The sequence below is a fragment of the Equus caballus genome, chromosome 14 (genome assembly GCF_041296265.1).
Source record: "Equus caballus isolate H_3958 breed thoroughbred chromosome 14, TB-T2T, whole genome shotgun sequence".
In the NCBI taxonomy this organism is placed as follows: domain Eukaryota; kingdom Metazoa; phylum Chordata; class Mammalia; order Perissodactyla; family Equidae; genus Equus; species Equus caballus.
Genome location: NC_091697.1, coordinates 17,675,804 through 17,703,211, shown reverse-complemented (window position 1 = coordinate 17,703,211; position 27,408 = coordinate 17,675,804). Strand labels below are relative to the sequence as shown.

Here is a 27,408-nt window from a genome sequence, read left to right as displayed (position 1 = left end):
TGGGGGCTCCTTGGGGAAGGCCTGGTGGCCGAAGACCTCGAGTCCCAGAGCAGCTTGCCTTGAACCCACAGAAATGCAACAGAGAGCCAGGAAATGTTCCAGGTCAGAGAGTGAGGGGCACACGTAGGCGCAGCCTCCCTCCCGGGCCGCTCGCAGGGGAGGAGGCTCGAGAGGCCCTACCTGAGCTGGCCTTCTTGTTGGTGCCTGCTCTCCAGCTGCTCCAACTCCTCAGAGGCCAGCACCATCCCACTGTCCGTCTGGTTATCCTGTGTGGAGAGGACAAGTCCAGGCTGCAGGCCCCGCTGAGGCCCGTCTGCAGGCAGCTGCCCCCCAGGCAGGACAGGGCACATGGACCCCCACCTCTGCCGACCTCATACCCATCCTGTGGGAAGTGAGCATCTGTTTCATCATCGGAGAATGAAAGTGAGGGTCACCTGCCCCACCACAGAGGGAGAAACTGAGGCCTGGGGGGCCATGCCTGGCCCATGCTCAGGAGGTGGCAAAGCTGGGACACCCAGTGCTGGGGGACCTCCAAGGTGGCCCCACAAGTGCTCAGGGTACAGGCAGAGCAGGAGCACCAGGAGAAATGGGGAAAGTATTGAAAGACTTGGCAGCTCACAGGATAGATGAATGGTCCTCCTGCAGACACAGCCAGGTCTGGTGGCTCTGCCACCCTCAGGTTGCCGTGATTGGTGCGGTCCCATTTGGCATCACGTGGAGGGGAACTGCACTGTTGTCAGTTTGGGGCCCCCCAGGGTCTTCATCTTGTTCTGGGGACACCACTGCCCATGCTGGCAGCCTCCCCAGCCAACGCTCACTGACCAGTCCTGTCCAGAGGGAGGCTGGGGCTGGAAGGGTCCTGGCTGCGAGCTGCCGGCACTCGGCTGGAGGCTCAGGCTGCGCTTTCACAGAACCGCACACCTGCTTGTCCCTCACAGAGCCGTTAGAGCTGCACCGAGCCTGACCCTCGTCTGAGCAGGCAGGGGGGTCTCCAGTGCCCTGTACCCCAGCCACCTCCTCTGGTGGCTCTGACCCCTGTCTCAGGCCACGTAGCTTGGTGGCCACCAAAGGGGGCCCTGCCTACGGCCGATCCAACAAGGCCCATCCGGAAGGAGGAGCCTACGCTGCTGGGAGAGAGAGAGCTGGCGCTGCCAGGGGGCCCCGGGTGAGTGAGGACAACACAGGTGAGGCGGCTGAGAGGCAGCGGCATCATGGGAGCACCCAGACCCCAATGTGCCAAGGCGCAGCCTGGACTTGACATTTCAAGGGACAGTCGCTCCCTTCCCTGAGCTGGTTTCTGCCCCTTGCCTGAGGAGTTCCTGCCATCTGCCTCCTGCAGAGAAAGCCCAGAGGCCCTGATCTGGGGCGCACAGGCCCCCCACCACACTTACCACTGAGGCCTTGTAGGTAGTCGAGGTCATGGGAAATTCTTCAAACGTTTTCATCCTGGAGGGACCCTGGGTCTGAGTCCCTCTGGCCAGGCATCCCGGAAAGGACACACAGTTGTAATATCTGTGGGAATAAAACAGAAGTGCTGAAGAGACGTACCCCAGCACCCCTCCTGAGAGCTTGCTCCACCTCTCCGTCTGCCTCTCTCCTCCCAGGAAGGACCTGGGCCCGGGGTGTGAGGATGAGGCCCGGGTCTGAATGCCAGTCTGCACTCCTCCCCAGGCTTCTGCAGCCGTCCCCCATGCGGCCCCCTGACACCGAGCTGTGTCTCCTCTCCTGTGCAAGAGGACTGAACCTCCTGAGGCCACTGCTGAGGAGGGTATGGCAGGCAGTGGAGCTGGTGAGAGACGGGGTGGGGGGAGCTTCACCCTGGGATGGGCCACCCTGTGCAAGGCAGGCAGGCTTGGTGCTGCAAACCACTGCCTGGCCTGTATGTGTGTGAATGCTTGTGTGTGGACATTTGTGTTCACTTGTGTATACATGCACTTGTGTGCACTGGGGGCTTGGTAAAATGAGCCTGGCAAGAACCAACTGGCTGTTCCTGTCCCCCAGGCCTGGCCCTGCACTACACTGGGGCACATGGGCAGGGGTCTCAGAGCGCCTCTTTCAGCAACACCAATGGGAATGTGGACGGCAGGACCTTCCCGGAGAGTAAACCGCCACTGGCAAGACAACTCGGATCCAGAACTTTGGGAACTTAGGCTACATTCTAGTCCTGAATATGGGTTAGTGGCTGGCCTGCCCTGCTCCCAGGGTCTCTGCTGGGGGCTCTTGGGACCCACCCCACCCCTGGCCTGGGCGCTGTGCCCAAGAAGGGTGCTCCCTTGAAGCTGGGGGATGGGCTCTCAGGGGCTAGGAGTGTGGAGAAGCGGAGGAGGCTGGAGGACAGCAAGGACTAAGGAGGCGCAGAGAAAGCAAGGCCACATGGCCCTGGAGGGGTGCTGAGGCTGACAGGAGGGCCTCACCGACACCAGCAATGTCACTTAAAATCACTTTGCTCTTTGCGTTGGCGTACAGCGCTCAGTCCTCAGAGTTTCCTTTCCTGATGACTGAAGAGGATAACATATGCCATGTCCAAACTGCTGTCCTCCCGCCTGGGGACCCACGCACCGGGAGGGCGGCTGACCTGGCGGCCAGGCTGTGCCGGGGTAGGCTCAGTGGGCTGTCCTCTGCATCGGCGTCGGCCTCGGTGACGTGCAGGGCTGTGGTGGACGCCTGCAAGAAGCTGCCCTCTTCCGAGCTCTGAGAGCCACAGGGGGCTATGCAGACCTCCTCCTGGCAGGGAGGCAGAGGTAGCCGGGTCAGAGGCCACCGTGTCCCCCTCAGCTCCTGCCGCTGCACTCAGGATGGCTGGGGCTCCTGACTTGTGAAGTACTGTGCTCTGTGGGCTCTGGGGATTAAATGAGCCCACCTGGCCGATCCTCCCCACCGCCCCCCAGGGGCCCATGTACAGAGGGGCAGGCAGAGCAGGAGCACCCTGGCTCCATGGTGCTGCCAACTCTGCAGCCTCTAGCAGAAGCAGCACCAGCACTTCCCACCCTTTTCCTGGGGCAGAAACAGGAGCCAAAGTGTCTGTCCCCAGCCCCTGAGGCCTGGACAGCAGGTCGCTCTCTGCTCACTCCTCCTGGTCCCAGTCCTGGTGCACCAGTGAGGCCCTGAGTCCGTCCTGAGCTGGCTTTGTTCCCCACCTATGACGAACACGGTGTGGGAGGGAGACGCAAGTCCAGGGCAGGTGTAGGGGGCAGAGCTGCAGGAGGCGGAGGCGCAGAGAGGGAGTGGAGGCCACACTGCTCCTCAGCCAGAAGGCAGGGGCTCCTCGCAGGCCCCTTGCGGACCAGCCTGGGGCTCCTCGTGGGCAAAGACAGGCTCTGACCATCTGCATGATGGCCCTAGGGTAGGGTCCAGAGGTTGCTGTAGCAGGACAGGGCGGAGAGGGGGCTCACCTGCTGGCCCCCACCCTGGAGCAGGTCTCCCAGGATCTCCACCAGCTCTGAGAATGCAGGCCTCTCTTTGGGGTCCCCGGACCAGCAGCTCAGCATTATGCGACGTCTGCAGGTAAAGCCGGCTGCTGGACGTGGTCTGAGTGGGCCAAGCACCCTGCACCAACAGACCCCAGGCCGCCCCCCGCCCTGCCCTCCTCCAGGGGTGGGAAGGAGAGCTGTTCATTGAGAGATGAGTGGTGGAGTGAGAAGCTATGCCTGCAGGCCTCCACCCCCTCGCTGTGCCTGCACAAACTCCCCCCACCTCGTCCCGCCCCACGCCTGCATGCCCCCCTTCCCAAGCCTGAACCCAAAACCCCCTTCCTCACTCCCTGTACTCATCCACCCCTCCAGCCCCCTAGCAGCTGCATGGCGGGCCAGGAGACTCACATGGCAGGAGTGGCCAGGTCTGGGGCCCTCATCCGTGTGCCCTCTTTCAGCCGCTGGCAGAACTCCTCATTGATCTGCACTCCAGGGTATGGGGAGGCCCCTGATGGCAGAAACAGGACAGAAGTGGGGGTGGGTGGGGAGCAGGACGCAAACGGCCTCTGTCCTGGGCCGCCCTAGCAGGGTGCTCGTCCTGCTGCTCCCTGCCCAGCACTAGAGCGCCATCTGGTTAAGAGAGCAATGGCTCCCTCTTGCTATGGCACTGTGAGCACCAGCACTTTAGAGACACCTTAGCGGAAACACGATTCCTGGGATCTTTGGGGCCGGGAGAGCCGCGCTGAGCCAGCGGAGCTGCCCTGTCACCATGACCCCTCTTGGGAGAGGCCTTCTCTGGCTGCCCAGTCCAGCCCCTCCCTAGGTCCCATGGCTGTGCCTGCAGACAGGCCCTGGACCCAGCCCTCCTTGCCCCAGGGGACCTGGCTCTCCTGACCACAGCAAAAGCACTCAGCAGCAGAGGCCTGGTTTAGACACGAGTCAGACTGCTCTCTCCCTCGCTCAAAGCCCCATAGGGCTGCCCCTGACTGAAATTCCAGATCCTCATCCCACCTGGCGCCGGGCTTGTGGGGCTGCGGGACCAGCTCTCCTCACTTTTGCTGCACCTCTTGGCGCTCACCCTGCCTGTGCCCTGCCCGCCTCCACCACGCGGGGATCATGGGCCTGGCTGCCCTGCGCTCTGGACTGCCGTCCTCCAGGCCCACCTGCCTCTATCCCACCTGCCCCCCAGCCCCTGGCAGACACAGCTGTCCTGTTCCATCCTGTCCGGTCCTTCCTGTGCTCTGTCTGCTCTTCTGTGTAAGCGATAGTGTTCAGCACACCTGCCATTTGGTGCTTTTGCTTTCCCACTTGTCCACTGCTGTCCCTCACCTAGCAGGGGACTTCATCTTGGCCCCAGCGGGGCCCAGTTCCCGTGTGGGGCTCATGTAAGTAGGTGCAGTCATTAAGTGAGCACCCAGTTCCCTCCGGGCCGCTCCCCAGCCCTTGAAGGCAGAAGCGGCATCCCCAATGGCAGGTGAGGAAGGGGCTCAGCCAGGGAGAGGCAGATTTGGGGGGACCCTTGAGGCCTGTCCCTCTGAGACCTGTGGTGAGCTGGAGGCTCTGCCCCGGCACAGGCTGTTGGTGAAGGGATAGGTAGGGGCTCTCGAACCACCTGCCTCAGAACCACCTGGGCTTCTTGCTCCAGGTGCTTCCTGTGCCAGAGGAGACTGTGATCCCACCTCTCCCCTCCCCTGCACCCTGCCCTGCACTCACCCAGGGAAAAGATCTCCCAGAGCAGTACCCCAAAGGACCACACGTCGCTCTGCGTGGTGTACACCTTGTCAAAGATGCTCTCCGGGGCCATCCACTTCAGGGGCAGCCGGGCCTGTGGCAGGAGGAGGGAAGTGTGTCTGCATGGGGAGGGAAGAAAAGGAGAGGGCCAAAGCCTTGGGCAGCCCCCTCCTGCCTAGTCTACCCAGGACTCTGGGGCCAGGCCCCCAGGAAGGCTTTTGGCCACACATCCCTGTATGTGCTCAGATGGCTCCTGCAACTTGCCCTGCTCTCCCCACCTCTGCTCCACAAGTGCCTGTCACCACCTTGAAGGCTTCTTCCCTTTTGCTGTCCTCCTGGGTTCATCCGGGCCCGTCTCTTCCCTGTGCTCTCCCAGGGAGCACTTGTACCCCTCCTCCAGCTCCAGACCCCTCAGCCCAGCATCCCAAGGAACCCCAGATCCCTGTATGCCCTCACAGCCCGACCTCATCCACTCATGTGGTCCCCACACTGGAAGCCCAGCATCACTCCTCACCCCTCCTCCTGGGGCTCCTGATGTGCCTTCCCCACCCTGTGTCTCTCTTCCTCTTATGGCCTCTACTTGGGAGCCCTGAGGGCCACAGCCCTTCCTGACTGGCCTCTGCCTCCACCCCAGCACCCCCACTCCCCTCTCCTGACAGTCTGTATGGGGGCTTCTGGACTGCACACCTGACTCTCACCTCCGCATGCCCCCACACACCTGCGAGTTAGAATGAAGGACAAAAGCCTTCTGCACAGTAGCCGGCCATAACCTAGACCCATCCCACCCATTGCCCTCCTTCCGGGCCTCTCCCTTCCTCCCCTGGGGCAAAGCCCTTGCCAGCTTTGGGTGCTCATTCAGGTGCGGGCCTGGCCACCTTGGAGAGCCACCACTGAGACATACGCTGCACCTAACACCTGTGCATTTTTCTGTGACCGCCCAGGCCTGTCCATCTCTAGGACAGACACCATGTGGGGTCCACCTCTGCGTGCCCAGTCCCCACAGGCCAGGTGTTGGGAGTCAGTGTCCACCTAACAGACCAATGGCCAAAGACAGGCTGCCATCGGAGCACTGTGGGCCCTGCCGGTTGGCTCCCGCCCCCACTCCCTGCCCCAGGTGCCTCAGTGGGGTCACGAGGGTCCCTGCAGATGCAGGCCCTCAGACCTTCCATGTGGGTGGTGGTAAGTCCCCCACCCTCCCTCCCTCCGCGGCCTCCACTCACACTGCCCTTGCGCACGTAGTCAGGGTCTTTGTAGATGTCCCGGGCTAGGCCAAAGTCACAAATCTTCACCACGTCACTCTCTGACAGCAAGATGTTCCGGGCAGCCAGGTCTCTGTGGATGCACTGCAGCGCGAGGAGGTGCGCGGGAGCGGTCAGTGCAGGCCCCCGGGGCCGCGACCACGCCTCAGCCCTGCTCTTGCAGACACAGATTTCTGTGTACACCCAGGACTTGCCATAGGGAGGGCTCGTGGAACTATGGGGACAGCAAAGGAGCCTGTAGGGTGGGACAGACTCTGATTCCACATCCACCTCTGCTACTGACTAGCCGGAGATCTTAGGAAGTCACTTCCACACTCTGGGCTCAGTTTCCTCCTCCACAAAGTGGGAGAGACCTGCCTCAACCACAGGGTGCTGTGGGGAGAGCGAAGATGGAGCACGCCTTGACATGCTGGTGGGTCTCTATCCTTCTTCCCCTGAAGGGCCTGCTGGGGCAGTCACCTTGCGGGAGGCCAGGAACTCCATCCCTCGGGCCACCTGGAAGCTGTAGCAGACAAGGTCTTCCATGGTCAGTGGGCTCAGCCACAGGTCCTCTGCTGCACCAAGGAGCAAGGTGGGCTCAGACGGGACCCCTTGTTCCATCCCACCCCAAAGAGAGCATTTGTTCACCCAACCCTGGCAGCATCCCTCCTGGCCGGGCTTGAGGTCCCTGGCGCTACGTAACAAGTATGTGGGCCCCTTCGGCTGCCCCTCAGCCTCCACTCTCTCTGCGATACCCATGAATTACTCCCAGAGCAGTGCTACTTCTGCCTGGACTGCTCCCCCACTTTCTGCAAGGCGAACTCGCATGCATCCTGTGATACCCAAACCAAACGTCAAAAGTCTCTGAAGACTGCCCCTGAGGTGTTCTCCCGTCCTAAGGCAGAGCCCATCACATGCTCCCCCATGTAAGCCCCTCCAGAGGGCCCCAGGCTGGCTTATCCTGATCGTGAGGCATCATCGCGCCAGACAGACATCTTGGGCAAGGGGAAGCCAGGCTCTTACCTTCTTGAACCAAAGGGGTCCGCCCTGCCCCACCCTTGCCCATCAAGAGTCGCGTGAAAAGGGCCCTGTCGCTGCTCCCCGGTCTCCTCCGGTCAGCCCTCGCACCCTCCACCATGGCCTGGAAGCGCCTTCGCTGCTCAGGGGATTTCTCCTGCAGATGCACGAAGCGAGTTGGAGGAACAACCCACCACCCACGGCAGAGGCACTGCCCCAGCCCATCTTGGCGCTTCACCAGCTCACCAGCAGCGACCACCTACCGCATAGGGGCTGAAGGCCTCCCGCTTGGCGCGCAAGAAGTTGGAAAGGTTGCCATACTTGCAGAACTCCACGATCACCATGAGGGGGCCTGGGGCAGGGCAGGGCAGGAGCCGGGAGCTGGTGACCGAGGGCATGCTGGAGGGCAAGCGCTGTGCAACACCCCTCCATGCCCCTTCCTGTGCCTCACCCTGCCCCTGCCCCGCCCCCTCCAAGCCCAGCTGACCCTGCCCACCCAAAGAGCCAGTGCGGCCCAGGGCCTCTCCCTCCACCCGGGCCTCGCTCTGCTCCGCACCGTTGGGCTTGGTGCACGCCCCCAGCAGGTTGACCACGTTGAGGTGGTTACCGATGTGGATTAGGATCTTGAGCTCCGACATCAGGGCGCGGTGCTCACTGGCGGTGGCGCCCTCTGGAGGGGATACAGGGGCTTTGCACGGTGCCGGGCCTGCCCTGCCTTGGCCCCAATCCCGGCATGCCCCTCCGCCCAGGTCCCTGGCTTAGCTAAGGCATGCCCAGTGCTCTTGCCGGTGGGGGCGCAGCACGTCCTGCCCGCCCCTCTTTGGCAGGGGTTCAGGTGAGATTGAGGAGTATTACTCAGACCTGAGCCTCAGACCCAGCTCTGACTCCCTGTAGAACCTTGAGGGAGACTGGCTCTGAAGCTCAGTTTCCCCTGCTGCACCACAGCCTAACAGCCCACCCGGAGCTGCTGCTCCCACCAGGTCGGCAGCCCCCCGACCTGCTGGCCCCACACCTTTCAGCATCTTCACCGCCACGGTGTCACAGCCGCTGCCCTTGTTGATTCCGAAAGCAGAGGCTTCCACCACCTTCCCAAAGGCCCCGTGGCCAAGGACTCTCCCTGTGGGGGCAGGGAGTGGGTTCCAGGTGAACTGTATGGGAGTAGGGGTGGAGAGGGATGGGCAGCAGGGACAGCCCATGCAGAGGGCAAGGAAGGAAGGCCCAAGAGGGGGAGGAAGATCGAGAGCCCCTCTGCCAAACAGGAAGAGCACGGGGAGTCTGAGCGGGAAGAGAGGGAGAGGGTAGGCAGACAGGAAGGCCTGCATCCTCTCCCAGCAGGTGTGATGGGCCCACCCTGCTCGGAGCAGCAGGAGGTGACCTCGGGGCCTGGGAACTGGGAGCCCTGGCCATGGCTGTGGGGATGCATTCCCAGATGGACAGGTCAGGCCAGGTGCGGGCTAGGCGGGACCTTCTGGCATGCGTTCTGAGAATGGAGGGATTTCAAGGCTCCAGCGGAAGCTGTCTCTGCCAGACAGGACAGGGTGAGTGTGGCAGGCTGGGTGCTGGCCTCACCAAGGTGCAGCCGCTCCCGGGGGAACTCCCACTGGCTGGCATCATAGGACAGGTATTCACACTGCTCCTCCAGAGGCACCTCCCCAGGGTCCATGATGATGGACAGGTAGCCCGTCTTGATGTCTGCGTGAGCTGGCTGGGGGTGGAGGTGAAGCAAGGGCAGTTCATTGATGTGGCCATACCACAGAGGGTAAAACTTTGCCCAGGACAGATGGGATCTCCTTAGGGACTTTCAATCAAGGCGGGGACAGCCAGCCACCTAGACAACCTCTGGTCACGTAAGAACCCAGTATGGAAGGCTCAGGAAGGCTTCCCAAGAGATGGGGCTTCCAGCTAAGCCAGGACCCGACCTTATTCCTTATCTTGATGGATGGCCAGGTTGGAGAGAGACCCCATGAGGAGCTGGAGAGTGGCTCAGCAGGGGGAGAAGTGCTCACCCTCCTCATGTTACAGAAGATGAGGAGGAGGAGGACCCAGAAGAAGACTGCGATGACCCCGGTGCCGACAAGGATCACGATCTCCATGTTGCCTTTATCCTCGGAGCCTGAGTAGGGAGAAAGGGCCTAGTGCGTGCGTGAGGAGGACAGGGTGCACCCTGCGGCAAGCGCCCCTTCTCGTGGGCACAACTTGCCGTGAGGTGGCCACGAGAAGGCGCCAGGTGGGGGCAGGAGGTGGGGGAGGGGCAGGTGGGAGAAGCCGGACCTTCTACGGCCACACTGGCGGAGGAGTTGACGCAGCCCTTGGCATTGCACACGCTGCACAGATAGCGGCCTGCGTCCTCCTCGCGCACGCGCTGGATGCTCAGCTTCTGGTTTGAGTCGGCCAGGTCGATTCCTGCCGGGAGTTGGGGGGACGTTCAAGGTCAGGTGGGTCTGGGGGCCTTCGCCTTGCCAGCCTCCGGACCCCAGCCTTCGCCAGGGTCCATCTGCCTACCAGACTCTTCCTCCAGCAGCCTCTCATCTTTGTACCACACGATGCTGGGCACGTGCGCCCCTGCCACTGGGCACCGCATCTCCAGGGAGTCGCTCACATTCACCAGGAGGTCTGTCAAGTTCTGCGTGAGCCGCGGGGCTTCCAGGGCTGGGGGCGGGGTCGAGAGGGAGCTAAGTGAAGCTGCAGAAAGCGGCAGGTACTCTGGGATGGGCCCTCCAAGGAGTAGGGGGTGGGGACGGATTGCGTGAAGCTGAAGGAAGGGTCGGGGTTTGAGCGCCAGGTGGGGAAGGCTGCGCACCTCCACCGTGAGGGGATCGGGAGAGGGGCCGTTCCTGCAGGCTCGGGCTGTGAATGGACGGCTGGGCGCGCGCTGGGCTGCCCGCCTGGGAAGGCTCCTTGGGAAGCGCCGCCCGCCCCGCCCGCCCTGCCTGCCTCACCCTGCACTGAGAGGTACTTCTTATGACAGTGCTTGTCTTGGCTGCGCCGGTCCTGCACCTCGCACACGTAGTCTCCTTCGTGCTCAGGCGCCACGCGGGGGATGGTCAGGCTGAGCGTGGCGTGGCGCGTCCCGGGCGCCGCCTCCTCCAGGCTGGCGGCCAGCGGCGTGGCGAACAGATGCACATTCTTGCAGTCGAGTAGCAGCGGGTTCCCGTGCGCATCGTGCAGCGTGGACAGGTTGAGGCGATACCAGCGCAGATGCTCGTAGGTGTAGTTGTCCGCCTGGCAGCTCAGGCGCACTGCCTGGCCCTCCAGGGGATCCTCCGAAGGCTCTGATGCGATGGTGAAGCCGTCTGGGATGGCTGGGGAGGAGGAGGAGCCACTGCGACATTGCGCCAGTGCTCCCTCACCTGCCCAGGTGACGGCCTTCCCTTTCCCCTTGACCTTTGGACTCACTCGGCTCTCAACCAAGGTGCACATCTCGTGTATCTGGTCAGAGACACCCCTCTGAGCCCTCTTCTCCCCCTCACCAACCAAAGGGACCAACTCAGGAAGTCAGTCCCTCGGGGTGTGACTCACATTCTTCTCCCTCTCTCCTGGTCAAGCCCCCACCAGGCTGCTGCCCCATCTCTCCCAGGAGCTTGGATCATCACTGAGTTCCTTGTCACCAGACAGGGGTGCCTGAGTCACCGTCCTCCCTCACTGCTGACCAAACCCTACCACTGACCTCTCCTTGAAACAATCTCATTTCATTAGCTTTTGGCAATGCCTTGCTTCCAACTTCCTCTGTCCCTCTGGCCACTCCTTGTCAGGCTCCTGTAGGACCCTCTCCTCATCCCCGAGTGTTCTCTCTGGCTCCCTCTTACAGGTGACCTCATCTACACGCCTGGGCCCAGTGACTGTCCTTTCATGGGCTTCTAAGCTTTCCTGGGGTCACTAACACATGTGAAAATCTGAGGAAACTATGGACCTTCTCCCCACGGCAAAATGCACCCTTGAGCCAGCCACCAGCTGGGATCCAGGGTTTGGGGAGGGGGTGGGAGGCACCTCAAGGGTTGGGGCAGAGGGTGCACTTTATCCCAGTGGACCAACACCTCAGTCCGTATGCCGAGGACCTCCAAATCTATTCCTCTCGCCCAGACCCAGGGGCCCAGTGGGCCCTAGATCTCTTGGGTGCCCCACAGTCACCAGAAACTCAATGGCCCCAACCTGGGTCCATCATCCCTTCCCAAGCCTGTTCTCCTCCTGTGCCCTCCTGGCTTCTGACCTCCACCCAGGCCTGCCCAAGTCACTCACTGGTCACATAGAAGTAGATGAGCCGCTCATCCTGGCCCACTTTGTTGAAGACCACACATTTGTACATGGCAGACACGTTGGCATCTTGGATCACCAGCTTGCTCACCGTCTGGGCAGAGCACAGACACTAGGATCCATTTCATGCCCAAGTTCCCCCACCTGGACCCCCCTTTCTGCATGGAGGTCACTGTGCCCACCAGAGTAATGGGGGAAACTGAGGCTCCAGGCTGGAGATGACCAGAACTCAGAGATGGGGCCAGGAATGATGAGGCAGGGAAGAAAAGGGGAGACCCTTGGGCAGCAGAGAGAGGTGGCTCCCCAGAAAAGTCAAGGGACAGCACTATGGATAGCTGGCATCAGAGATGGCTGAGGTCAAAGGGTGGCATTAGGCAGAGCCAGAAAGACCTCTGGGTATGGATGGAGTCAGTTGGTGGCTATGTTGAGGAGGCGATAGGGACCTGGTGGCACTGGGTCCATCTAAGCCAGGGTTAGGATTCAGGCTGTGGTCACGTCAAGGGTCAGGCTGTGGCCCAAGGCCAGCAGCTGGTCACTGTGAGATCATTGTGATGTGCCCATGTTCGTCCCAGGGCTGCCCATAGCACCTGTCCCAGTACCCTGGTTAGTGGCAAGGGGAGGAACTCTGGCCTGGGGGAGTAGGAAGCTTGTGAAGCAGGGGAGGAGAGAAGGCCATAGGCCCTGCCTACCATCCAAAGACCCCCCCCCCACTCCCCCCACCCCACCCGAAGCCGGGCACTTCCTGGCCAGGCCTGGAACAGGAAGAGGCTCTGGAGGTGTGTAGGAAAACAGGAAGTGACTGTAGGAAGTGGGTGCCTTTGTTCAGTCCCCTCCCCCGCCTGGCCTCCTCTAGGCATTGCCCCCAGGCTGGGCCGGTTGCTCCGTAGTCTTTGGTGGGGACTTGGCTGGCCCCCAGCCCTGAGCCTGCTGGCCCTGGGGCCTGTGGGCAGCCGGGACCCATGGCCTGGCTAGGCGGCCTTGAATCTCAGCTTCCTTATCTGGGAAGCAGCTGGAGGTCTGGCCCCCCCATCAACATGCAGGCAGGGGACACTGCAGAAAGGCCACTGACTCATGTGCTGTCCCCAGAACTCTGCAGGCCTGGTAGAAACAGAAAAGGACAGAAGAGGCCCCTCCCACCCCCTTCTCCTTCTCCTCGGCCACTCAATGGCACAGCAGGTCCGGACCTTATTCTTCCCCTCCACAAACTCGGTCCAGGTGTCCAGGCTTTCTATGGGGTTCACAGCGTCCTGTGTGGTCACCTCCCTCCAGTCTCGGCACTGTGGCATGCGGTCTCGCTGCTGCCGCCGGCTGCTGGGGACCAGGATGGGCAAGCACAGGTGAGGGATTTGGGCAGGGAGGGCCTCACTGGGGGCAGGGATGGAGCCTTTGTCATACTCAGGGTCATCTTCTCACACTGTGGTTGGTAAGGCTGGCCCTCGGGCCAGGGTGAGTGAAGGGGACCATGGCTTTGTTTCTGGAACACTGTCTCCCACCCTTTATGCTCAGGGTTCACAACCCATCCTGCATGGGCTGTCAGACACAGCCTTCCCCAGGAGGCCAGGGCTGTGCTCGCAGAGCAGCACACACCCATGGCTCTGTGGTCATCCTCCAGCCTGCTGTGCCACCATCCCCCCCTCACACATGCCCCTTCCTGCAAAGATCTTCATGTCACCAGGGGAAGCCCTCTTGCCCTGTCTCTCTAACCCCAATTCCAGAGCTGCAGGCCCCTCCCACCCCTGCAAGGCAGGCTTGGATCCTGGCACCTTTGGTCTCCCACTGGGATGGGGGTCTTGGGCCCTCAGGGTGTTGTCTGTTGGTACAGAGCAGGATGGTAGAGCATCAGAGGGAAGCAATTTTGGAGGTTCCGGCTGTAGCCTGCAGCCTCGTGGTCTAGAAGAATCTCTCACGAGCCTTGGATGTTGCTGGCTGGCCCAGGCCCACAGGGCACCCTACTGAGCCTCCCCACTGACCACGCCTGGGCCACAGCCCCTCTGCCTGTTCTGTCTCCTGCCTGGGTTCTCGGCTACCATCCCACCCCAGCCTGTGACGCTCCACTCTGCCCACAAAGATCTCCTGCTAAATGGCAAATCCGACCCACCACTCCCCTGCTCAGTGCCCTGCACTGGCTCCCCAGTGCCTTCCAGACCACTGCCCACCTCAGCGCCCTCCTCTCCTAGCCACTCCTTGTCCACATTGTCTCTGCCCTGAGCGTTCTCCCAGCCCGTCTGTCCTCCTGGCACCGGCTCAGGTAGGGGAGTGTAGCCCAGCAGTTGGGCAGGCTCCGCTGCTTACAGCCGTGACCTTGGGAAAGCCACAGCCCTTCTCTGACCTCAGTTTCCTTCTCTCTAAGGGGTCATTGTGAGCGCCGCACCAATGAGCTGACGAGCGTGGCTGCGTGCTGTGTGTGGCTCAGGAAAGTCTCTAAAACTAGCCCTGTTCGCCCACTGGTGGGAGGTGCCCTCCTTGGTGCCCAGAGGCACATCCCACGGTCCTCTTGGGATGATGCAATTATATGTCTGGGGGGCTTTGCTCTCCAGGGAGGTGGGTGGGGGCTGGACCATCTCCAGTGTCCAGCCTGGCCTGACTGATACAAGGGAGGGTCTGAGCCTTGTTCAGTGGGGGTGAGGTCAGGGATTGGCTACAGTTGAATCATGATAGGGTTCAAGTTTAGAGCAGGGCTCTGGAGACGGGTGCAGGCAGTGAATGGGGGTCACGGCTGAGGCTGGGGCTGGGAAATAGGGGAGGGCAGGCTGGAGCCACACTCACAGGCTGCGCTGGGCGAAGGTCTTGCAGGGTGTCCACGGCCGCCAGTGCCACTGGATGCTGAGTGGGGGGGGCACCCCGTAGGCAGTACAAGTGAGGGCCTGGCGACTGTGGCGGGAGTAGATGCTGGGGGAGGAGGTCTCCTTCTCGTGGATGTGGGGAGGCACTGGGGGCAGAGGCAGACAGCTGATCAGCCAGCCCCACCACCATACCTGCTGCCCACTCTCCCCTCTCCCATCCTGCCCACCCCTACCGTTCACCACCAGCTCCAGGCTGATGTTGCGCCTCAGGCCAGCCGCGGAGTTCCACAGGGCGAGGGTGTAGATGCCTGCACTGGCCTCCGTTACCTCCTTGAGCACCAGCGCATGGGGACTGTGGCGCCCGGACACTGCCTTTCTGTCCTTGTACCTGGCCCAGGAAGGGAGTTCAGGGGGCCGCGTGGATCCCACCCCAGCCCTATCCTGGCACTCCTTCCCTGACAAACCCCAGTCCCTAGAACTGGAATATACTGTTGGGAGGCAGGAAGAGTCCTTGTGCCAAAACAAGAGGGTCCCCCCTGGACCAGACCAGGAGGCTGCTGGGAAGGGCAGCAGAGGAGTAGGGGTGCAGCGACACAGGTCTGGGATGCAGATGGCCTAAAGGGTATAGGAGTGTCTCCAGGCTCCGCCTGCCTGGTCGCACAAGAGAGGCAGGCCCAGGAACGCCTGGAGGTCTGCAGCACACATCTGCCTCCCCTACAGCCCTGTGGTCTTTCCACGAGTAAGGAGTTACTGCACAGTGGGGCTGCCTTCTTTCTGGCCCGCTGGTGGCTGGGGCCAGCCTTCTGTAGCCAGGCTCAGAGGCCCAGCCCAGGGCCTCAGGAGGGTCCTGCCCACCTTCCTGGTCTCTGGCTCCTCCAACCCAGCTGGGCTTTGGCCTCAGACACCCACTGCAGTGCCAGTGGGCCTGGTCTCTTTCTCACAGGCTTCGGGTGGTATGTGCCATGAGGCAGTGGAGGTGTAGTCCCATGGGGCACAGCCTGGACCCTAGCCCCAAGGGGCAGGCCCTGCCTTGCTCTCTGACCCCGGCTCTGCCCTTCCAGGAGCTCTCTAGACATGTGGCTTCCTCACTGTCCCCCAGCCCCACAGGGGGTCTGTGCGCTCACTGTTCCCCCTGCTTGGATACTCGGTCCTCTAGACAGCTGCATGGCTTCCTCGCTCCTACATTCAAACACCCACTCATCAGAGAAGCCTTGTGACCTGCTCCTGGTCCTGGGACCTGTGCCTGCCCATCTGCATGTGGGTTTTCATACACGTCTGCTGACTGTCCATCTCCCCACTCTGAGCTGTGAGCCCCATGAGGGCAGGGACTGTCCCCTACACACAGTGGCACCTAGCATGTGTAGGGGTTCAATGCATGTTTGCTGCATGTGCAAGTAAATGGATGCCTCATACCCCAAAGGGTGGCTCCTCCCCAGTCCTGAGCTGGGAATGTCTCAGGCAGCTCCCTTGGCAACCTGAGCTCTGGACTGCCTGGAAATGGTCCTCCCGGAGGCAGGCGCCTTTCCTGGGCCAGAGAGGTGCCAAGAGGTACACTGCCCTCGGGCAGAGGCCAACAGTGAGGGGATGCAGGGGCATGGCTCTCCACCTTGACACCACAGCCGCCCCAGGACCGGGAGGGATGTGGCCTGCCTAGGGTCGCAAGCAGGGCAGGGCACACACGAGGCTGTGCAGACTGCTGGGCTTTGGTGCAGGATCCTGAGCCTGCAGCACCTGTGATCTCAGGCAAACCCAGTCACCACCCCAAGCCCCGGTGTCCTCCTCCAAAAACAAGGGGCACAAAACACACCATCTCAGAGGGGTTTTGAGGTCTAACCAAGATGCGGCATTTGGTGTCAGCACCGCGCTGGACACACTGAGGGTGCTGTGCAGCTCAGGACCAGCTCACCTGTCTGTCCACTAGATCTCCATCCATTCACTTACTCATAATCCTCACATGATGACCCAGAAGAGAGGGCCCCCGTGGGGCTGTGGTGACCACTAGTGCCCTGGGGCAGGTGTCTTGGGTAGACAGTGGGGCCAGCTGAGCACTTTTTGGAGGCAGGTGTTGGCCAAGTGAGAAGAGAAAGGCCGGGTGGGATGGGAACAGTGAGAAGTAGCCAGCTGCCTAAGGATCTAGCCTGCGCTGGACCCCAGCTACAGCAGAGCTGGCCAGCTGCCCAGAGCAGGGTCAGTCTTGCCGGCCTCGGAGGGCAGGGACAGGACCCCAGGTGTCTCCAGGAGGCCACACCTGTGAGGAAGGCTCCAGGCTGCATCAGCGCCCTTCAGGACCCTGCCCCAATGGCCCTGGTCCCACATCAGGTGCCCCAATGGACCCCGAAGTCTGTAGCCTCAGAGGTTAGCATCATACCAGGACCAGGACCAGGGCATCCTGGGACCTTCCCAGGAGAAGCCTGCTTCCAGCCTACTGCCAGTGCGTTGGGGTTCCAGCTAAGAACGTGTGGGGCCTCTGCTTGGCCAGCATCAGGCTTTCAGAAATGTCAGCTTGACTGGAGAGAGATGGCTCAGGCTGGGAAGGGTGAGGCTCCTCTGGCCAGCTGGGAAAGGATGGAGCAAGGCCCCTCCCAGGAGGCTTGGGGCTCAGATGGGAATGCCCTTCCTCTTTCCTGGCCTGTTTCCTCATCTGTACCATGGGGGTCAGGCTACAGTGTGAAGTCCCAGGGTTGGGCCACATGGACCACTCAGATGGCCTGAGGGTGTGTGGTGGGTGCTATGTCTTCCTGAGCTCTTGGGGAGCACCCAGCAAGGGCGGAGCCACCACTGAGGGACCCCTCACTGACCCTCAGCACCACAGTAGAGGCCTTACTCTCAGGTCACAGACCAGCCCACAGACCTCCTGGGAGCGCTCGCTCACTGCCACACAGCTCAGGCCCAGGCAGGGCCTGGCTCCTTGACGGTTTGTGGAACCCCTGTGGCATGTCTGAATTTCTGGTTAGGAGAGTCCTGGGGGTGGCAGCTTGTTAGGTGGGAGGCCTAGGAAACCTGGCCATTGCTGTGGGGCAGGCCAGACCTCCCTGACACCTTCCAGCTGGCAGGGCCCTCAGAGATGGTGAGCAGATGCAGGAAGCAGTTAGATATAGCCCACCACACCCACACATGAGCAGAGGCCCGGTTTACACCCTTTCACAGTTTAGTAGCATCCCAGGCCAACTTTCCCCCTGGCTGAAATGATGCATGATATGCACATTCCTTAGTGTCTTCAGAGGGGCTCCCTACCCGGGATCTTGGGGAGGAGGCCCAGATGCAGGAACTGGTCCCCACGGGGTCAGGGTGCAGGTCCTGACTGGGGGGGATGGGTCCCCATGGGGTCTCGGGGCACAGGCCTGATGAGGAAGACGCTGCCCTCCCCTCCCTGTGGGCCGTCCTGCTGAGCCTGGGTAGTGGAGGGGCAGGAGCCAGGGAGGTACCACTGGAATTCCGGCGGGGGGTACGCTGCCAGCTTCACGGGCAGCTTCACCAGCTCGTCTCCTGCTGTGGCCTCCAGGACAGGACCCTTGAGCCACTCGACGCTGATGAAGGGCTTTTCTGCCAGATGGGAGGCATCAGTGTAAAGCCAAGGCAGGTGTCACTAACACACCACCACCCAGGGATTCCTCGCCACCTCCAGCAGCCAGATTTCTGCACACTAGGGCCTGTCCTGCCCTCTGGGGTGTGGGAACAGGGCAGGCCATCCACTCATGGCCCTCCCTTCCCTCTGGCTGGACTCCACACTGCTCGGGTGTACCATAACCTCTGACCCTGGGGCTCCTGCTGCATAAGGACCCTTATTCCCCAGGCTGGATGACTGACGCTGACCCAGCCCAGGCCATGCTGGACACGACCACCTGACCTCAGGCCGTACCGTGCACAATGACCTCGGTGCTCTCCCGGAATCGCTGGATGCCGTTGTTGGCCTCACACACGTACGGACCCAGGTCGTGCTGGCTGACGTTGTGGATGGTCAGGATGCTGGAGAGCTCTGTGTGAGTCTGCTGGGAGCGCCGCTCTGGCACCCACTTACCCCGCTCTGCCTGCCCGCGCCCAGAGGAAGCCCAGGGTCAGAGCAGGTGGGCTCTGGCAGAACTGACCACCAAATGCACACACCCCAGCCCAGCCAGTAGTGGCTCCAGAAGCCTCGGACCCAGACCGAGTTTTCCTTTGGGTAGGAAAATTCCCCCATCAGACTGGGGCTCCTGGGGCTGCTGGGTCTGCACGTTCTCTACACAGAGGCCAGTGTGTGCCCAGCCAGGGCGGGCATGGACAGTGAGTGTGGACACAGGACAGGTGTGGGCAGTGATGGGGACTCCTGGGGACAGTGCGAGCCCAGCCCCTGGCAGGGCTGCTGACTTACCTGCTTTCCTGGATAGTCCCAGTCGAAGGTAACGCCGGAGTTGAACTCGGCCCACACGGTGCAGTTCAGGACCAGCTTCTCCCCAACCAGTAGCTCCAGCGACTTCTTGGGGAACAGCTGGATGTCATAGAGCTCGTTGCCTGGTGACATATGCACAGTGACCCCCACGCCCCTCACAGGATGGTGCACAGAGTGCAGGGCACAGGGCGCCCACTGAGACCAGCCGTGGCACCTATGTGGCACCTACTGCCCCATTCCTGGGAACTGGGGTCCCCATCCTCTTCCTGCAGTCCTCCTCCCAGAACCTCCTCCCTCACCCTGGGCGGCCCCTACCTGTGATGTGCACGAGGAAGGGATTGGAAAGGAAGGCCTGGCCGCCCCAGGTGGTCTCACACTGCAGGTACAGGGCGTCACGCAGCAGTGGCGTCGGGACCCTCATGCCCCGGCGGTCATCCCACACCACATCCTGCCCATCAGGCCGCAGAGCTGAGCTTTGCTGCAGGACAGGTAGCCGTCAGGGCCTGGCAACTCCCTTCCTCCTGGCCACACCAGTGGCGCCTTTCCAGGGTGGGGAGAGGAGGGCCCAATCCCGGGGTGGGGTGGGGATATGGTTGTACCGAGCGCAGTGTGACGTTGAGGCCGGGGATGGACACCAGGCAGGGGACCCACATGGAGTCCTTCCTGTTGACCAGGAGCGTGTCTGGCTTGTTGATGAACGGCTGCTCCAAGTCTGAGAGGAGGGGGAAAGTTGTGCCAGAAGCAGCCAGGGATCAGGGGGCCTCTGCCCAGGTTGGGTGGCAGGGTGGCCCCATGGGGTCAGCAGGCCAGGAGTGGGGGTACAGGTGCCAGCCGTTCCTCTGGGAGCCCAGGCCCTGTGCTTGCTTCCTGGCAGCTGTGGGAGTGGGTGGGGCCCTCACCTCTCACGAACACGTAGGTGCTGGCCGCAGTGGTGCCCTCGATGCGGGCCTTGATGTACTTGTAGTAGCAGCGGTAGCAGCCTGTGTTGTTGGCACGGGCCTCACGCAGCAGCAGCACTTTGCAGTAGGGCCTGGCGTCCGTGCCCTCGCAGTCTCGCACGACCCCCGTGTCCTCGCTGTCCTTATCCTCTGTGGCTGGTGCGTCCTGAGCCCCTGGCCAGGCCCACTCGAGAGGGTGCTGCCCCCTGGCACAGGACATGGGAGGTCAAGAGGGGCCCCAGCTGCAACCCCAGAGCCTCCCTTGGGGGCCAAGCCTTGCCCAGAGCTTGTCTCATCTGGAGGTCAAGACAGCCCAGCATTTGTGCACACACTGTGGACCCAGCCCAGAGGGAGCGCTCCCTGAGCCCCTGGGCCTCTGCCTGGCTCCTGGGCCTGTGTGTGGCAGGATGGCCTGCAGAGAAGCCCAGGCCTCGGATCACAGCTGGGGCTGCAGGGAGGACACCATCTCTGGGGCCCGTGTGGGTGACGTAGGGTCAGTGTGGGGTGACCCAAGGTCTACTGAGTGATCTGGGGTCAGTGCAGATGACCTGGCTAGTGAGGGGTGGCCTGGGGTCAGTGTCGGGTAGCCTAGGGGTGGGTGCAGTGCGACTGATCAGTGGTCCATGTGGAATGACAAGGGGTGGGTGCAGGTGCCTTGTCTGCAGCACAGGGGATGGTCTGCCCTCCAGGCACCCACACCCAGGCTCCCTGGGAGCCCCCCTAAGCCTTGAGGCCTCTGCCCTGGGGAGGGGCTGCTACGTGGGTCCTCGGCCACCATCTCCTGCCTCCTTGGCCTGCCAGATGGGAGGGACCCAGGCCCCTGCTTCCCTGACAGGGGGCCAAGTACCTGCAGGAGATGGACAGGCTGTCACTGGAGTCAATGACGTACGTTTCCTCCGTGATGTTTAGGGCCGGGGGGGTCATGGAGTAGCCACTCGCCAGGCCTGGGGTGGGAGACACGGTTAGCGTGGTGCTGGGCTGTGAGTTCACATGACGATGCTGATCGGCCCTGATGGGCCTTCCCTGCCCATGGGCCTGAGCAGCACCGACAACGCTCCAAGACAACTGGGAACCTCCACCTCATGCTGACCCTTGCCCCCTGCCCCCTGCCTCTGGCTGCAGATCAGCCCCAGCCCCAAGTGAGCCCTGACCCAGGCGTGCACAGAACCCTGACCTCTGGCCCCACATGAGCTGAGCTGCCCGCATGAAGGCGATGGGAGACCACAGGGCTCGATCTACACTGGGGTGGCCTGGAGTGCTTCACCTTGGCATGGCGACCCCACATGTCTGCGTGATGGCCCTCCTCCTGACCTGCAGACACGGTCACTACCTGTGAGGCGGGCTTGTGCAGCAAAGACCCTCCCCAGACATCAGAACCGATGGCATCTGTTTACCCCTGAAATTCTGCCCTCTTGTGACCAGAATTGCGAACTTGCCCTCTCCCAGGTCTCATGGAGTCCACCTCGGTGTCCTTGGCTCCACCAGCGACCCCTGGCTGCCCCACCTCCTCCAGGCCCCCCCTTCCTCAACCTCCCCATTCTTCCCACAGGGCTCGTCCCCAAACACAGAAATAACTTTGCCTGGCTTGGTGGAAAAGCCTCCTGAGGCCCTCCAGGACCCTGGCCTGCTGCCCACACAGCTCCTTGCCCACCATCCTTCTCCCAGCAGGATGGTGCATGAGTGTGTGTCAATACGTGCACATGTGTGTGTGTGTATGTATGCGTGTGTGTGCATGTATGCACGTGTCAATAGGTGTGGTCTCTGTTGTGAGCGTCTGTATCTGTGGGCTTGGAATCCTGTGTTTGTGGGGCTGGTGTGAGAGTGATGGTGTGTGGCTTTGTGTGTGCATGCCAGTGTATATTTTTGACATGTAAGTGTGTGCGTGCACATGGCCTTGTGCATGTGTGGGACCCTGGTGGGGGTGGGAGCAGGCCTCGGGGGAGGTCTGGACCTGGAACTCTGGCAGATGCATCCTGCCAGGACCATCCTGAGACAACAGGAAGAGAGGACTGTGTGGCTGGGGGCCCAGGGCTGCGTCCTGTCCCTCCCCCCAAGTCCCTGTTCTCCTGGGGGGGTACAACCCACTCTCTTGCCCCAGGACCAGCCTCCTCCAGTCCCACAGGTCCGGCTCCTCTGCCCTCCCCAGCCCAGCTCCCTGGGCCCAGAGTCCTGCCCTGGCAGCCAATGGGGAGGCAAAGCCTGGGACCCGTCATCGTCATTGGTTCTTCCCTCATCTTTAATCTTTAACTTACCAAGGCACTAAAAGCTCCCATCTGTGATTCTCAACTTAAAAAAATTATAAAATACATGATTTCTAAAAGCTGTATATCACACATGTTGTAGACAAAGTGCTTAAGGTGGGCTGCCAAGGTACTACACCACCCTGACCCCAAGCTGCCCTAGGAGATGGCACCTGGGCAGCAAACTCTGCACACCAAGAGCTCATCTTGGCATCAGGAGGACAACACAGCCAGCAGCCAGGATCAGGTCCCCCCTCCTGTCTCTCCCTGCTGGCCAAACCCTTCGAGGTACCACAATAACATGGGTCAGAGGTAGAAGACTCTCCCTGAGCATCTAGTCCTATTGTACAGACAGGAAAACTGAGGCCCTCCAGCCAGATTGTGCTGCCACCCTCAGAAGGCAGCCCTCGCCTGGCCAGCTGCTGTGACCGCTGCAAGATCCCTCCTTAGCCTGAACTGGGTGGGCCCCCTCCTAGTACTCAGGCTGGTGGCCCTGCCCTGGCCCCAAGGTGGAAAGGCAGCCCTGGGCTCTGTCCCCAGGGGCCTTCTCCATGTGGGCTCTGCCCGCAGGTCCACTCCTTGCCAGGTGGGTGCCCAGCCCTCCAGGCACACCAGCAGGGCCTGGGCACTCTGCAGCCCCCACTGCACACCCTTGGGGTTGCTGGGGAGACAGCTCGGTGCCACAGGAGGAGGCAGCCTCACCAGGGCTGGAGGGAGCTCCCTGGGAGGAGGCTCCCCTTGGGCGGTGGGAGGCCGGAAGGAATCCCTAGGAGGGCACCTCTGAGCTGGACCTTGAGGGAGAAGTAGGATTTTCCAGCAGAGGGAAGTGAATAAAGCCATCCAGGCAGACAGCTGGCCTCGAACTACAGAAGAAGGTAGGCTTGGGTTTGGACCTGCGGGAGATGTAAGAACGGGCTTTTGCATGGACCAGTCAGGGGTCAGGCTTGAGATCAGTGAGTGGGCACCAGAGCAGAGGTGTGGTAGCCAGCACCCACCAGCCCTGGGCCTGTGCATGCCTCACAGCGAGGCCTGTGGTGTTGCCCATGGGCCCCCTGGAGGCTGAAAGTCCTCTTCCCTGGGGTGCACATCTGGCACCCTCAGCTATGGAGCTGTGGCAGACATCAGCGCAGCTTCCTTGGATGGCTCTCCTTTGCTTCCAAGATAAAACATGGCACACCAGGCCTCTCCCTCTGTCTACTCCCCTTCTCTCCAGCTTCAAATCCTGACGCATCTCTGAGAGGCATGGACCTCTCACCATCATCCCAAAGTGCCAGGCTTTTCACATCTTGAAATCTTTGCCTTCCTTATCTCTTTGCCCAGGACATTTGAACTTCTCTCCTCCCACGGAACTCCCTCTTTAGGGTCTAGTTCATGAGTCCCTTCCCTAGGGAGCAGTCACCATTACTCAGGCAGTGTTAGACTTGGGCTCCTTGGGGCTCCTGCTTAGAACACTTATCATACTGAATTGTGGTTTTCTGGTCATAGCTGAACAGAGGCTGCATTTTATTCATCTTCCTGAGCCCAGTGCAGAGGAGATGAACACCAAAGATTGAGGGGGTGGATTCACGAATGGTAGGATGGATGAGGGGGGATCAGAGGAATGAATGGATGGGTGGGTTGGTGGACGTATGAGTGGGTGGGTGGGTGGGTGGATGGGAAATGGAGACTGTAGGAGCTTCCTCTCTACAGGCTGCCACACCACCACAAGAAGCATCCACATCACTGTACGAAACAGGAGGACCATCCATCATGCTTGCCAACCCTTTTACCCTTCTGTGTGAGCCTCTCCTTTGTTGCCACATGTCCTGACTTGCCCCAGTGCCCCCTCTTCCTTTGTTCACTTCCACTGGGCAGCAAACTTCACTGTAGACCTCACTGTCCTCCTCCCTTCTTCCTGTTGGAACTGAAACCTGGCCTTCTGGGGACACCGAACATGCCAGGCATCGGACAACTCCTCGTGGCTACCTCCCCTTCTCTGAGGGCACTACCCACTAAAGCTACCATCAGCTGCTGTCCTGGTCACTTCCCCTCATTCTCTGCTCCCGGCTCTCCAACCTCTTCCACCCCAACTCAGGCCGTTCTCCATGACTGCAACATCCACATGGAGGACTCGCCAGCACCCTGGCCTTTGCAGTCCCCGTCTCTACTGTCCTCCCCCGTCTGCCCTCAGCCCCTCACTTCCTGGGAACACCCTGGACCTGGTCCTCACCAGCAGCTGCACCATCACTCACTGCCTATCTTCTTGCACTTCTCTGTCCCCATCTCCTCTGCCTCTTGCTAGGTGCCCTTATCCCATCACTGCTAAGTCCTTCAGCTTCATCAAAATTCAGTCCGGGGACCACCCCCCGCCCCCAATCCCTGCCCTCACCCCTGACCTGGCACAGTGTGGCCTGCAGCTCATGGCCCATCATTCTGATTGTTCCTTTGCCTCTCACCCGCCATCCCCACCCCTGCAGCGCCACCATGTCCCTCAGCGGTGCAGTGCTACAGACACAGCCCCAGCCCCACGCTGCTGCCTCCGTTTTTTTTCCTGTTGGCAGACATTACATGGGCCCTTGGGTTGCAGTTCAGGGCATTCCCTCCTCCCTCCCAAAGCCATCCAATGGAGACACCTCATCTTCCCACATCCAAACCCCATGCTCCCAGCCTGGGCCCTGGAAACCCTCTGACATTCCTGCTCCCAAGGCCAAGCCCTCCATCCTGCCAGGGATCCCAACTCCCTGGACCTGACTCCTGCAGACAATTCCTTTCTTTTTTGATCACTAGTCTTTCTCTGTGGAATCATCTCCTATCTTATAAACAAAACCCCCAACTCCTTGACCCCATATTCCCTTCCAGGCACTGTCCCCTTTCCTACTCCACTTCATAGCAAGAGCTCTGCCCACTGTGCTTCTCCTCTACCCACTGAGGTGAAGCCCCCTCCTCCGCTTCACGGAGCTGCTGATCAGGGCTTCCCGTGACCTCCATGCTGCAGGACCAATGGGCGCTCGAGGGCAGGGAGCAGAGCTGTTACCTTCTCTGCTGCCTTCTGTGAGCTCTCTCTCCCCCATCTTCCTCCTTCCCCTCTGCCCACCACCAAACATTGTCACTCCTTGCTCTCTCTTCTCCACTGGTCTTTCTCCTAAGTGTCCAGATACCTGCAAAATCTCTACCTCCTGCCCAGACCCCATCTTTCAACTTGGGCCTTAAGTATCCAGCTGCCATTGCGCTTGGCCACCCCACAGACACCAGAGGTCCACATTACCAATGCTGAGCTCCAGTGTTGGATGGATGGAAGGATGGCTAGCTGGATGGACAGACAGATGGATAGAGGGATGGAAGGATGAGTGGATGTATGGTTAGATGGAAGGACAAGTGGACAACAGACAGACAGAGGATGGATGGATGGATGGCTAGATGGAAGGAAGGATGGCTAGATGGAAGGACAGACAGACAGGGAGATGAATAAAACGATGGACAGATGGAGGGATGGATGGAAGGATGGGTGGATGGACGGATGGATGGAGGATGGACAGAGATGGAAGGAAGGAAAGAAAGACGGGTGGATGGGTAGATGGACTGATGGGTGGGTGGATGGCTGACTGGCTGGCTAAAAAGACCTCTGACGTCTTCCTTTGGGTTGGAAGTGTGTCAGATCCTGCCATTCCTTTGAAAAGCTGTTCCCAGTTTCACAGGTCAGGCTCCCTGGTGACGGCGTGTACCCCATGCTGCTCAGAGGCTGGGGCAGATTCAGGCAGGAGGGCTCCATGCCCAGAGGCTCCATGCTGCCCAGCCCCCACCTGTAGCTCGGAACAAGGCGCATCCTTCCTGCCTGGTTGTTGTCTGTCCCTGCTGTCCTTCCTTTCGCAGCAGGAAGCGCTGTCATCCTGGCCTCTGCCGCACTCCCCCCTGCCTTCCTGTTCCTGGCCCCGGAACTGGCTTCTTCCTTCCCCTGGCCCACAGCCCCGGCCCCCTAGCCTGCAGCAGAGTGTCAGGGCAGGCGCCGGGCTGAGGTCAGCGAGGCCAAAGCACACACCTCCTCTTCTCTCTGTTGTCAGCAGCCTTGGGCCTCAGGGACCCTGGCGTCAGCCTCCGGTGGCTGACTGTGGGAGCAGCACACACGGGGCCCAGTGAGGGGTGGACAGGAGGGGAGGGAAGCCCCACGGGTTAGGCACGGCCTGGTAGTCACTGCCTCAGACTCTCACAACAGCCAGGGAGAGAGGGAGGGATCATGAGCACAGTCAGCAATGAGGAAACTGAGGCTCCAGGTCCCCCAGCAGTGGTGGCTGGGTAGCTGTGCAGGAGCCCAAGTCTGGCCAAGTCCAGGCCTGACCCTGTCTGGGGCCCAGACCTCACATCCCTCCATCCCTTTCTTTCCCATTGTCACCTGGACTGCTGGCCTCCCTGCCTCCCTGCTACCCAATAGCCTCTTTCCTGGCCTCCAATCTGTCCTCAGCCCAGAGGGGCATTGTGGCCTGAGGATACCTTCACTGGCTCCATTTGCCCATCTGGAGTGGTGCACGCCATTGGCCTGGCCTCCAGGGTGGTGCCCCCCCACAGGCCCCGCCCTCCTGGCCAGCTTCACTCGCAAGGCTCCTGCCACGGCTAGTGTCCAGCTGCTGAGCACACCAAGCCATCACCCACCTCCCTCCCCAGGCTCAGACTTGTCCTTTGTCCTTCCCTGCTTTCCATGCTGGTGAACTGTTGCTCCTGCTCAGGCCTGTGCAGCCTGCTCAAGCCCTGAGGCTGAGGGTATCGCTTCACCCTGGCCCTGACCCACCGCAAGGGGAGTGTTTGTGTCATCAACTGGCTCCTGGGGGCCAGGATGTCATTGGCTTATGGCTCTGTCCCCAGGTCCAGCACAGTCGACCCAGGGATGACGTCCTGATGGTCGGGGAGTTCAGGGGTGCCCCTCCATGCTCTGGCAGAGTGTAGCAAGAGAGCCCCTGCACTTGACAAGTCCTTCCTGCAGGCTCTGTTGTGGTCACCCTGAGGCAACAGGGCTGTGTGGCAGTCCTGCCAGTCTGACCCACACTCTCCTTAGCACCTGTGCTCAGGAGGACAGAGGCAGCAGAGGCCAGGCCTGTGGCTGCAGACTGGGGGCAAGCTGAGTGGAAAGCATGTGGGGCAGCAGCCAGGTGAGGCTGGGCTTGGGGTCTTGGTGGCCCTGTCCCAGGGCTGTAGAGTAGGGGAGACTTGCTCCAGGGCCTTCTCCCTTTACTCTTGGGGCCAGGCCTATGCAGAGACGTGGCAGGAGGTGCAGGGGTGTTCTGTCCTAGAGTCCCCCACGACTTCGCTGGCAGCCTCTATGCCCCCAGAGGTCAAGGGCCGGTCAAGAGGCCGTCAGTCCCACACCCCCTACCCTGCAGGAATGACATGGCTGGGGTGGGAGGGGCTCTTCTGGGTGTGCCTGGAGCCCCCTGAGGCCGGCTGCAAGTCCCACAATGCCACTCTC

At 61.3% G+C, this 27,408-nt stretch overlaps 1 protein-coding gene across 6 annotated transcripts in view; it reads right to left on the bottom strand.

Moving 5' to 3' along the window:
- Positions 1–27,408, bottom strand: part of FLT4 (fms related receptor tyrosine kinase 4) — a 40,087-nt gene that overhangs the window by 5,701 nt on the left and 6,978 nt on the right. For 2 of the 6 annotated variants that reach the window (XM_023617000.2, XM_023617001.2), the window contains exons 2-29: positions 20,582–20,678; positions 19,696–19,940; positions 19,396–19,508; positions 19,112–19,274; positions 18,779–18,918; positions 18,290–18,458; positions 17,856–17,973; positions 14,664–14,818; positions 14,414–14,576; positions 12,832–12,958; positions 11,633–11,741; positions 10,336–10,698; positions 9,899–10,045; positions 9,668–9,799; positions 9,403–9,509; positions 8,966–9,101; positions 8,409–8,513; positions 7,953–8,066; positions 7,660–7,748; positions 7,403–7,553; positions 6,860–6,954; positions 6,362–6,484; positions 5,124–5,235; positions 3,819–3,918; positions 3,393–3,498; positions 2,576–2,724; positions 1,392–1,512; positions 181–266 (exon numbers count right to left, since the gene is read on the bottom strand). In XM_023617000.2, coding sequence (XP_023472768.2) covers positions 181–266; positions 1,392–1,512; positions 2,576–2,724; positions 3,393–3,498; positions 3,819–3,918; positions 5,124–5,235; positions 6,362–6,484; positions 6,860–6,954; positions 7,403–7,553; positions 7,660–7,748; positions 7,953–8,066; positions 8,409–8,513; positions 8,966–9,101; positions 9,403–9,509; positions 9,668–9,799; positions 9,899–10,045; positions 10,336–10,698; positions 11,633–11,741; positions 12,832–12,958; positions 14,414–14,576; positions 14,664–14,818; positions 17,856–17,973; positions 18,290–18,458; positions 18,779–18,918; positions 19,112–19,274; positions 19,396–19,508; positions 19,696–19,940; positions 20,582–20,678 — 3,835 coding nt within the window. The remainder of the gene's footprint in view (positions 1–180; positions 267–1,391; positions 1,513–2,575; positions 2,725–3,392; positions 3,499–3,818; positions 3,919–5,123; positions 5,236–6,361; positions 6,485–6,859; positions 6,955–7,402; positions 7,554–7,659; positions 7,749–7,952; positions 8,067–8,408; positions 8,514–8,965; positions 9,102–9,402; positions 9,510–9,667; positions 9,800–9,898; positions 10,046–10,335; positions 10,699–11,632; positions 11,742–12,831; positions 12,959–14,413; positions 14,577–14,663; positions 14,819–17,855; positions 17,974–18,289; positions 18,459–18,778; positions 18,919–19,111; positions 19,275–19,395; positions 19,509–19,695; positions 19,941–20,581; positions 20,679–27,408) is intronic. The other 4 variants (XM_070233696.1, XM_070233695.1, XM_070233694.1 and 1 more) reach the window with 2 other exon arrangements.